The 12,479-nt window shown below is 42.6% G+C and overlaps 1 protein-coding gene across 5 annotated transcripts in view; it reads left to right on the top strand.

The window, feature by feature from the left end:
* Window positions 1–3,057: 3,057 nt before the first annotated feature.
* LOC110001537 (E3 ubiquitin-protein ligase RNF43) overlaps window positions 3,058–12,479 on the top strand; it is an 84,937-nt gene continuing 75,515 nt past the window's right edge. Inside the window, exons 1-2 of one of the 5 annotated variants that reach the window (XM_065962864.1) lie at window positions 3,058–3,332; window positions 4,325–4,587. In XM_065962864.1, coding sequence (XP_065818936.1) covers window positions 4,366–4,587 — 222 coding nt within the window. In that variant the 5' untranslated portion in view covers window positions 3,058–3,332; window positions 4,325–4,365. Of the gene's footprint in view, window positions 4,588–12,479 lie in introns of all 5 variants that reach the window. The other 4 variants (XM_065962863.1, XM_065962862.1, XM_065962861.1 and 1 more) reach the window with 4 other exon arrangements.

Raw genomic sequence — 12,479 nt, 5'->3', positions numbered from 1 at the left:
CATTAGTGATGTGTCGGTCACAAACAAGCAGGCTCTGTTATGAGATCGATGGGAGCTGGTTCCTGTTAGAGAGCTGTTATAACTGTGTTTCCCCTCTTTATGTTGTTATTTAATTCATGATAGAATAATGAGACGATCTTTTCTCCACACCGCTAGGCCACAGGAACACCTAGAGCTCGGTGGTATAACATTACACATGTAAATTATAGTACAGTTTAGTATCATTACAATGACTAATTTCACTAAAACACATACAGCTCAAATAAAACCAATTGAAGAGGCGTTTGGGAGTCCAAAGAGACGACTCTGATTACTGAGAGGAGCCAAGTGAGCCGGATCACTAGGAAGAGCCAGACTTCCGGTCACTTATCTGGCTTTGTCCTGCTGAAGTAAACAAAGCCCTCCCTGCAGAAGTTGTTTCATTAGCAGCTTCAACCCCAGAATATATGGGTCAGCATTAATGGACCGTCACTAATGTGCAGGGTACTAGAGCTGTGTTCAAAAAATCGATATGGCAATATATCTTCATGTGCTCCTTGTAAATACAAGTATCCATGCAGATGTTACAGAATGGATACGGCTGCAGAGCTGTGCTGACAGTTTGGAAAGACGATTGACCTGTGGTGCAGTTCACATTAACACCAAAGCCACCGCTCTGGGATTATAATATTTAAATGTATTTCTAGACTCTCTGAGGACCTGAATTAAGGTGTTTTAATTTGTAGGATCCTTAATATGCCTCTGCTGTTATTCCAACGGTAAAGAACAGCTGTTGTAGTGAATTCTGTGTAGGACGTGGTCATGATCCAAATTAAAAATCACGTTATGTATCATATCATGGCCTCTGTATCGTAATATGTATTGGATTGTGGGAAATACACAGCCCTACAGGGTACCTATTAGTGCTGTCAAAAATGGCTAAAAGGTCTTTGGAATTTTCATAAAGTAACACATTAGTTCGAGCCGTTCAAATTTCACAAGAGGGCAAACCAACAAAACCATGCAAGTTCTTCTAGGTAAGGGTATATTTATTTCAATTTTTTTACTAACACATACAAAATAAACCAATAAACTGCATCGTAGCATAAAACCTTAATGAAATACCACCGACTTCCCTCGCATGCGCTCTCTCTCCTCTCTCTCTGCTCCGTGCTTAGTGTTCAAACTGAGAGCGTGAAGTCATCACATCCTGTTTTTATTTCTAAATAAAAAACCTTTTCGGAAAAAGGAGTTGTAGAAACTAGGGCTGGGAATCTTTGTGTATCTCACGATTCGATTTGATTTCGATTCTTGGGGTCACTGTTCGATTCAGAATCTATTTTTGATTTAAAATGATAATGGATTAATTGATCCATGGATTCAAAGTTTTTTTTCATTTATGAATGGGTACATACATCAGGATCTACTCCAGTCATCTGTGAGACTGGCTGAATTTCTTGTTGCTCCATTTCGCATTCTGCTGAGTTATGGAGCTAGCCTTAGCACTTAGCAGGGAGTGACTAATTAGCCCAAAATCGATTTTTGGAAGTTATGAATCTATTTAAAATCTCAGAAGATAAGAATCTCGATTTTTACAAAAAAACAATTTTTCCCCACCTCTAATAGAAACTGTTTCCCATGATGTAGATCTTTATATTTTATTTGGTCAGTTCTAGAGGATGTGTAGCTGTTAGAGGTCCTGTACATTATGAGCCGTGTTTTCTTCTTTGCCCCGACAAGCTCACCCATGTCGACACAACAGAAAACAACATTATACTTGTGGAGGATAGCGACACGGCCAGAGACACCCAGCAGGCTGAAAGCAGCAGCTGTACTACAGTTTTATAGGTAAGACTTTGCACTGAACATTCAGCACATTCACAACAGAACTAGTAGAAAGGAAAAATATGTTCACCAATCCTCACTGGAACACCATCACTGATAGATGAATGTATTTTTCGTTTTAGATCTCAGCTTGTTTTTTTGATTGGCATGTGAGAGGGAGGCGTCCTTCAGCCCAGGACGTGATCTAAACGTTTTACTTTAACTCTCCACTTCAAGGATTTGTACTTTTGAAGCAGTTTAAGTGTTCCATTTTTAATCTTATTTTGAAAATACTTTGTACATTTTGGTGCGATTTATGTAAAGTGCTTCTCCTTATTATTAGTGAAATACCATCAGTCATATCTCTTTTAGATTAAGAGTTATCTGTAGCAGCACATTTTAATACCTTTTTAAGCAATGGTTTGAATCCTCATTTTTAACATTATTATCCAAACATTTTTGATCAAAGGTGTGTGTGATGTTTTTAAAGTCTTCTAAAGTATATTTTATCAAAAGAAAAGAAAAGGCCTGCATAAACTCAGTCTCTCTTCTTTTTAACATGCACGTCTGACTTTTAGCAAGTTTTAAATGAGACTACACTGAACATATTAATGGGAATGTGTAATTATTGTATGTATTAGTAGTTATTATAACCAGCTGGTGGTTTTAACACCTTACTTTGGTGCTGCATTTATTTACAACCTGTAACTTCCTGTTTTTAAAGGCACGTGTGTATACTTATTTTACAATTAAAATAAATATATTTTCTTTAGTGCAGCTTGACAGTTGTTCATGTGTGTTTCATATTTCAAGTTTTCACCCAGGTTAACCTGAGCTCATTCTGGTCCTGTTGGATTTTCTCCACTAGAGGGAGCCACTCACTTGTTTTTGAAGAGCATCGCTGGTCTGCGGCTGCTCCGCCCTTCAGCGGCGATGTGGCCTTCAAGTGCAGCTCGTAAATTCCCATTATATCTTTTATTAAACGATTTTAAATTCTTCAATATATATTTTTACTTCTTCTGGGAAAGCAATGCCTGACATAAATCAGTATTATTAATAGTTACTTATTTAAACAGAATAATGCATTAATAATAATTATTACTGAAATCAACAGTGGCGTTGCTACATTTGTTTGTCCACTTTGACTTGTAAAAATAAGTCGTGTGATATGAATCCATCCATTCCCTGTCTTACAGTAAGAGACATTCATGTTCCTGTGCATCACTTGCATTAACTTCCTATCTCCGAGGGCGCGTGAACGCAGCAGGACAGTGAGCAGGTAGACTGTCAATGAGATCCCAGGGGAGCGAGAGATAGTCCGGGAGGTAGACTTTGGTGACGGCGTCTGTCAACTTTATCAACTTTACATGGAGACCACGAGAAGTTTGGACCGCGTACTTTTTCTACAGTCGCGCGACTCTTTGAGCTTCAGTGATTTTCATAAAGGATTCTTTTTTAACTTCGGCGTCCTCGGTCAGAAGGATCGTGTCTGATTTCTCATAGTGCTACCTACGGAGGCACTGAACCCAGTGAGTGTGTGTGTCTGTGTGGGACTGTGTGTGAGAGAGTGTGTGTGCTTTTAACAGTCCGCGGCGTCAGATGAAGACCGGCTGCAGAATAAGCTGTTTCAGAAGCCGTTTGAATACAAAGTTGTAAGTGGATTACGACAACCGTCCGTTCCTTCAGTTAATAATTAGATACAACTCAATTTAACTACTTCTTCAAGGTAATTTTTCGCAACTCCTTCAGTTGTAAAATTATTACCCAACTCGTTGGCACCACATTTTCTACCAGCATGCCTTATAACCTTCCGGCGGCAACCTGCACCCCAGCCTTTGAAGTCCGAGCCTTGGCCTGTCTGCGTGTTTTTGTGTGGATTTATCCAGAAAATGTGGCGCCCACGGGATGTACTTCCATCTGAAGGTGTTTATCAACTCGTGCTTGGTCGCACAATGTGATTTCCATGTACAGTGACTGGTGCACACTGTAATGTTTGGTTCGGATGTACGGATAAAGATTGATACTGTGTTTCCAGGAGCTGCCAGTCTCAAAGAGGATACAACAGTTCCACTCCACAAATGAGGACTTTAGTTGTGTTGTCGTATGAAGACCAGGCTGCCTGAGACCAATGCGCACTTCTTCAGGCTCTAACACAACACAACGTGTCTTCACGGTGCATTTGAGTGTACAATGATTTGCCACCCACATTAATGACACTGGATAAAAGTTAGTTCACGCTTATTTTATCCCGGAAGACTCAATTTAGAGTAAGGAAACGCTCCTTTGCTCCATGTGGGCTCTGAGTGTGTGCATTTCTATACCGTGTCCAGTTTGAATATTAACTCTGCTGCTGAATGGAAATTTTAGGACATTCACGCATGAGTTATGATGGCAAACCTCCAGCTTTAAAACTTTGGATGCTATCTGTTTTGCAGTAGTCGTCGAGGCTGAAGGAAGAAGTGGGACTCCTATTTAAATATTTCTCCGTTCTGTCTCTCCGCGGTGCTTGCCTGCTTTGAAGTCCACCATGTGCGGCCGGGCACCGCCGCTACAGCCGAGGCCATGACCGTCCCCCAGCGGCGCCTGGCCGGGCTCTGGCCGTGGCTGCTCATGGCGGCCCTGCAGGTGGTGCTGGGCCAGCCGGGCCTGGAGTCCGAACGTCCGGCCCTGCGAGCGGTCATCAAGGTGGCACTGCTGAATCAAGAGCCGGCGGGGAAGCCTATCACTCTGGAGGGGGTGTTCGTGGGAGGAAGCGCCGGCTCCGCAGAGGGAAAACTAATGCAGGTAATGAAGTTGTCATAAAAAGATTATGTGCACTGTATGACCATGCTGTCACTCATAATGTAGACCTACCCCCCAAAACATGTAGGCCTACTAATCAGAGGGATTCTCCCAGGGGTATCCTGGACAGAGATACAAGGGTGCAAGAGGGCACCTGTTTGCTGCTGTGGCCTCTACAGTCTCTTCAGGCTCCACCTGAAAGCTATTAGGAAGTGAATGTCTTGATCAAAGACTTTATGAATCAATGTGATCTTAAACACATGTAGTGTGTCTGCAGGACAGCCTAACCCCTTGGCAACCGTTGTGCCCTGTTACAATGGAGAGATGAATTAGGGACTAAGATCTTAAAATACTAGTGCTGAAGTTTTCTTTGGGACGCCCACAACAAATCCACTGGACTGATCTCTACTAATAACACATAAATATTCACTGCCTTGAACTTTTCCATTGTTTGTCGGGCGGTAACGACAAGTAAAAATTGATTTTATTAGTGCTGTATGCAAATGACTGACACGAAATAGTCCAGAAATTAAAATTATGAGCAAATACATATATGTTAAGCTTTGTGCACTTTGCTGTGGGACCCCCTGTTAACATCAGGTGCAGGTTAACTTGTGCATTTCTTTATATTTGACTGTGTTGATGTGAAGAAGAACTCAAAGGTGGATTTAAATTCCAGGGAATAACATTGCAAAATGTGGAGAACTCCAAGGCTGTTGTCATCACAGGGCCTCTAAATCTGATACGGTCATTTGATTTGTAATTTAATTAGAATATGCCGTCCTGGCTCTCAGTGCATCTGTGCCTCTGTGCACTGTGACTGTTTTACACTTGGAAACCCTGTACACCATTAAAAACTGTATTAACTTACATACTGTTCACAGCAGCCAGCATGTGGTGACAGATCATCTACATCATCTTTCAGGTTTTATTGAACTTAGTTTGTTTTCAGTCTATTTTTACTTATCCCTGAAAAACATGGGTTTGGCTGTGGTTGCCAGTCTTAAAGGTGTATCATTTGAAGGTGTCAGCTTTGTTTTGCAGTAACTATTTATGGCATCAAATGTTCTTCCAACATTTTAATATCAAGGCGTGGTTGAAGACAGTTATACAACACAGCGAATCGTGTTTGGACCCATTCTAACCCTTAATTGAAGCAAAAATGTGTTTTTGCACAATATAGAGAGAGAAGCATGCCGCCGCCACCCTGCACATGTAAAGTATGTGCTCTATTCAGTGTGCATATTTAGGATTCAGGAGTGGATTAGGGTTCCTGGGCCTTAAAGCTGCGGCTCTGTCAATTTATTTACCGTCTCCAAAGAAACGGGACGACAGATATGAGGCACTGTAGGATCTTGTCTCTTCTCACTCAGCGGGCGTGGGAGGTTTTGTGAATGGCGAGCCAGATGCTGCAGTTTGCCATAATTGATAAGGATTTACGTGGCTTCTCAGCAGAGAAAGCCCCGTATTAAGTGCCCTGAAAAGCCATCGCTATTTTCCTCTTCTCTTATACTCCTTTTGGCTTTAATGTATGTGTAGTGGATGTGACAACATGTTATGGATGTGCATCACAAGTGAAGCTAAGATCAAAGACACCTCAAGCTTTCTGGGATTTCCAGCTTTTGGTCGTTTTTTTCCCTCCATAAAACTGAAGGCTATTTAGTCGTGTTCCACTGGCTCCAGTACAAAGCAGCAGAGAGCTTTATGAACATACATACTTATTAGGGTGCACATGGGTGGTAGCAGAAGTGATATCTGCCCTGCTTTCCCTAAAGGTGTAAAGAAAGGTGCACACAGTCAGACTAACATTTTATCTGCCCTCCTCAGAAAAGTGTTTTTTTAGTCTGTCCAGTTGGTTTTGTCCACTCTTCTGTATTCTTGTTCCCCTTAGGCTAACCTGTGATTGTGGTTCTGTCCACGGCTTGGAAGGTATACTTTTGTGCGAGTCTCTCTTCCCCAGCCGTTTCCCACAGTGCACAGAGGTGGTGTTATGCTGCAGGATGCTCTTTGTTAAGGCTTAGGCCTGTTCCAACAGGTCCTCACTGCTTCTGCAGGCTGCTTTATGGTCCCGCTTTATGTTCATGGCTTCTCCAAGATTCAAGATATTTATTGTCGCCCTGAATGTGGAGAAATAAAATAAAGATAGTGACTAAGTGGTACAAACAACAGTTAAAGTAGAAATACAATGTGGAGAAAAACAAGTACATAAGAAATAAATTCTGAAATATACATGGCTGTGATTGCACTTGTGCATTGGGTGTTTTATTTATTTAAAAGTGATGGCTTGGTGAGAGAAGCTGCTCCTCAGTCTGCTGCTGTGTGCTTTGAGGGACATGTACCCCCCCTGCAGTGAGAACAGGCTGTTGTTCGGATGTGTGGAGTCCTTGATGATCCTCATGGACTTTTTGAGGCACCGCTGGGCGTACAGCTTCTGCAGAGTGGGCAGTTCAAACCCAGTTATGTGTCAGGCTGTGTGCACCACCATCTCCAGCTCCTTATGGTCCATGCTGGTGCTGCTGTGATTCCAGTCAGGAGTCTCTTTATGGTCCCCCAGTAGACGTCCCTGAGGATCTGGGGCCTTAGGCCCTCTGTTGGGCTTTTTTGACAACCAGGGCGATGTCGTTAGCCCATGTCAGCTCCTTGTGAATGTTAACCCCCAGATATTTAAATGTGTCCACTACCTCCACCCCTGTCTCATTGATGGTGACGGGGGACTGAGTGCCCCCCCTCCTCCTGTAATCTACAATGACCTCCTCGGTCTTGGGGACTGTTCCAGGGTGGTCACCTCCTCTCTGTAGCCGTCTTAACGACACGGGAGATCAGACGGCTGTGTCAGCAAACTTCACAATGGTGTTTGAAGCCTGTGTCGCCATGCAGTCATGAGTTTAGAGGGAATACAGGAGGGGGCTGAGGACGTCACTGATGAAAAAAGATTGTAGGCCACTTTAAACATTATCACTGACCTCCTTAAATACACCTGGAAGCAATCTGGATAACTCTGCAGCTCCTTATCCAGGTGAAACTCTTCTCGCATTGCTTTCAGGAGTGGACAGACACGTTGTTTTTTTCAATTTAGTGAAAGAATCAGTGTGCAACGTTTTTTTTTTTTTTTTTTTTTCAATTTACTGAAAGAATCAGTGTGCAACATTTTTTTTTTTTTTTTTTTCAATTTACTGAAAGAATCAGTGTGCAACGTTTTTTTTTTTTTTTTTTTTCAATTTACTGAAAGAATCAGTGTGCAACGTTTTTTTTTTTTTTTTTTTTTTCAATTTACTGAAAGAATCAGTGTGCAACATTTTTTTTTTTCTCCGGATAACAGATCCAAAAAACGCATCCAGAAAAAAACGCACTCAGTGTGCAAAGGCCTTTACTTTGAAAACCTTGCATGTTGTTGCTGTGTCCTGTTTGTCTGTGAAGCCAGCACAGAGTTCCAATACAATTATTTGTAAGAAATTTATTATTTATGAATTTTATTTATTTATTAATGCTCAAAATGCAAAGCCAGGTTCACTACAGCTTTGTGTAGCCTTACACATAATACCAACAACAAGAACCCTATAAATTATGATTTGAAAAAAAAAATGGTTTTGGTATCAGTATTGGATCTGAACTGAAAGAAGTGGATTGGTGCATCTCTAATATTTACTATTGGCTCATTATAACAGCTTCTTACTTTTCTGTTAAATAGTCAGTGTTAAGTTAATAAATCTACGTGTACAATTTTACCAACCCTGACACAGAAAAGAAACATGTCTTTAGATCATTAAAATAATATTATAAATGTTCAACTATGTGTGAAACTAATGACTACTTGTTTGACGTCAGGGGAAGTCCTACTTTTGGCAGTCTTTTTTTTTAAGGTGGATCGGTAATCTAATTTCTCAAATGGTCCGATCCGGTTTTGATTGTTTGCCGACACATGTCAGTAACAAACAGAGAGCTGTGCACAGGGACAGAAGATGTTCCCTGTTGTGCTCAGTGTTTTCAAGTCATAAGACTCAGTACGTGACCTGGTAAGCTTTGGTACGTATCTCTGTAACCCATGAAACTGTGATCTGGCTGGAAGCGCGCCCTGTCCTCTGAATGGATACGTTCATTGGAACACTGGCTGGGGTCTGGCCAGCACTATTTGGACAAATACAAGTGCTGAGGAATTCTGACTCTCCCCCCTTTCCAAAATGAAGCTTACATTGTGCTCAGAGGAGAAGTACAAAGGCTTCTGGGATAGCTTTGAACTCGAGGGGATTGTCAACTGTTCTCTGCTAAGAGAAGAAGTTTGGGTTTATCCTCCGTCTGGAATCGGGCCCTAGTGAAGCACATCATAAAAGCTCCTCTCTTGACTTTCTTTTCTTATTTTGAAATGTTGAATCGACCTTTGAGAGATCCTTTAAATACATCAGCTATAATTAAGGCGGACCAGGCAATTGCCTGAACATCAGTTAACTCTGCACCACTTCACATTCTTTGGTCTCCTTTCTCAGTGTCCCACAAGGTACTGAAAGCCTCCCTGTCTCTCTCTCTCTCTCTGAGCCCTCCGCTGTCAGAGGACACTATCTGCAAATTCCCTTGCCTGGCCCTCTGCGCGGGCCGTTTGAGAGTGAGGGATGGGAGGGCGGAGGGGGCGCTAAGGGAGAACATCAAAGAGCGTCCAGTTCCGAACGTGAGCTGGGATGATTAAAAAACAGGGATTGTTTACTCTGCACTTCCCATATGGGCCCCCTCCTCCCCCTCCCTGTAGATTTCCTGTCCATACTTCCTATCTCCCTGGATGAGATAACAGCCTGGCCTCAGCTCCTTGGGGCTCCTCGCTGCTTTACTCTGTGGAGCTGCTGCTGTGCATAGTTCTACTTTTGTATATGTGGCATAACATTCAATCATGTTGTTGTTTTTGAGAGGGTCCTAGAGTGTATGCAGGGTCCTGAGGCTGACATCAAACTAGGCGATTTAAAAAAGTTAACAGATTTAAAAAAACATGCATGGGAGTCCACAGACATGAGGACAGTCTGAGCGGAATAAGATTATAATCCTCTATACACACACATACCAGACGTTTCGACCAGACTGCGAGACCACACACCTGCTGTTGGTGGTTACAAGTCTGTGGACACGAGATCTCAGAAAGTTGTGTGATCGAACAAAACGTCACAAGTCAATTCCACAAGTTGCTCTTCTTTTTCAATATTCCTCTTGGCTCGGGACTCACTTTGTTTGCTGCCATGTTTCTGAGCTGTTAAAGAACACCACATCTGCTTGGGGATGCTCATTGCTCTGCTAGCTCTTATTGGCTATTTCAGCTTGACTTGGAATCTTAATTATCAAACATCTTTGATATGTGTTTTATGTTGATGACGTTTTGTATTGAAAGGAATGTCTTTACAGTATTACCGGTACTTAAAGTATTGATGATATTCTGGTTTGTTGTTAAAATATGTTTAAAAGTTTTCATAATGCAACAAAGCTTTTAAATTCAATTTCAACTGGCTGAAGGATTTATGGATAAGAAGGGGGGGGGGGGCTTTTAATGCCTTTATTGTACAGATAGGACAGTGGGTAGAGTCAGAAATCAGGGGGAGAGATAGAAAGTGGGGAATGACGTGAAAAAAGGAGCCACTGGTCGGATTTGAACCTGGGCTGGTTGCTTGAAGGAGATGGTATCGGTACATGGGCCGCGTGCTCTAACCGCTAGGCTAATCAAACTTTCTGCGTTGCTCTCACTTAAATATTCCCATGCATAAAACCCTGAAATCATTCAGCTTAATACTTTGTAGTTTTCTAATGAGTTTGCGATCAGGTAGAAACCAACACATTTGGGAAAACTCCCCAATTTCTTGTTTTCATGTTTTCCTTTAATCCAGTCAAAGTGAGAACAGCAGTAACATGGAAGAGCTCTGAAATGATCTGACCTGAAAATAAACCACAGCATTAAAACCGACCCCAGCCATCCTACCTTTCCTTCAGCGACACTGGCACAGACTTCAAACTTTAAAGCCAGAGTATAAACACAAGAGTCATGCTCAGTGCTGTTGATGGAGAGATTATTCACATTCTTTATGTGGCCAAGCTCTCACAGATCTGCTGTCAGGACGTGTTTGTCTTCTACATTTCCATATGGCCATCAGCTCAGCTCAGCCTGCTATTGCTTTTCTGTCGTCTCCTTCCTCTCTGTGATCTGAGACTACAGTTCCGTGCTGCCTCTGGCTCTTACCCCGAACGGACCCCCCTCGTGTGACCAACGTTTCAGACGAGCTCTGGACTAATGGTTTCTCCTGCGCAGGGATGCAGCCCCGAGCAGGGGTTAGCACTGTGTTGTCCGGTCGCCTCCACTAGAGATGCTGTTGAGATGTTTCTCAGGGCACTGAGAAGAAGGGAGAGGCAGGTAGAGGAAACATGGCAAATCTCTTAATCCTGCCGGCCCCCTTCTTTTTAAGTCATTAGACCAGGTCTGGAATTCTTGAACGTTATACAACACATTCTTTTCTACTTTTCATTGCTCTCCTCATGCACATAACAAGAGAAGGACTCTGTAGCTTTTGTATTCACTCTGCCACGATCACTGCCTGTACTCGTACATCTGCGTAAACTAAATTCTGCACCCATGTGCAGCTTATACGCCGAGTATAGTCGCACACAATGCAATATGTTAAAGGCATTTCCACTGGACTTGTCCTTGAACCGGCACTCAGACAGATTGATCTGGAGAGGACGGAAGAGGAAACATGAGAGCTGAAACAAACAGGGTTAGAAACCTCTGTTTAAAGTGAGGGCTTGTCTTTTACAACACTTGGTTTGTGTTTTTAACCTCACACACTTCAGTGAACTCGGATGGAGTGCTGCAGCACACTCAAGTAAACATACAGATTAAAATGTTAATGATGCAGGCCTTTTCTCACTCTCCCTTTTGAGCCCTTTTATTGTCACTCCCCCCACTGAAAAACCTCGGGGCCGCTGAAGGAGCAGCAAATGTACGAAGCTCTTTTAAGTTGTGCCATTATGTGCCATGCATCCATGACAATAGAGAGGAGTGAGTCACTGCCAGCTCTGAAAGAACATATGCACGCCCTCACTTCTACACACAAGCACACACATACGTGCCTTTCCCTTTGAAGCCGCCGCACCTGACACAGGGCCAGGCAGGGCAAAGGGTGCGTTCAGGGTCAGTGCAATCCAATTATGTAAAAATGTCTGGGGTTAAACAGTGGAGAATATCTTTGCATGTTGGCATTCTCAATGAGATGAGTATCTGGGGTGACCTTTCTGAATGTATCCTGACAGTGCAGGTCAAGTGAAGCACCTGTCCTAAAGCTTCCAGTTGAAACCAATCCGCCGGGAGTACACTGGAAAGCCTGCTGATCCACGGGGAGTGTGCAGGCCAAGCTATCCCATCCCCAGGGATCAAGGCCACATTTATGGAGATTTACAGAGAAGCATGTTGCGACAGATGACGATTGCACCATGTGGCAGGAGAATGCTTTTGCTACTGACGGGAGGTTGACTGTCTTTGTATTCCCCACTAGGTGAAGGCTTACTTACATTTTCACCATGTATTGCCAGCATTTTATAAAATCATCATTTTTTTATCACTGTATCACACATACTATACTTAAATGTGAGAGTTCACAGAATATGGGCCCTTTACCAAATGATGTATGCCAGATGCAGAATGCCATTGAAGGTATAGTTCATTGAGGATTTTCAAAAATGAAAATCTAGGTTTTCTCTTTAACTTACTCAACCTCTCCCCTTTGGGCTCCCACACTTCACATCCTTAGCCCTCATTAACTCCCCACAGAGTGGCCCCCAGGTATGTGCATGTGTATTCATTGATGGTTTGGTAAAGATATCTTAACACTAAAAGCCTATCACATCCTCTCTTTGAAGCTTGAGTTTGTTGTACA

Source organism: Labrus bergylta, chromosome 14 (genome assembly GCF_963930695.1).
Source record: "Labrus bergylta chromosome 14, fLabBer1.1, whole genome shotgun sequence".
NCBI classification, from domain to species: domain Eukaryota; kingdom Metazoa; phylum Chordata; class Actinopteri; order Labriformes; family Labridae; genus Labrus; species Labrus bergylta.
This window is presented reverse-complemented; position numbering and strand designations above follow the sequence as displayed.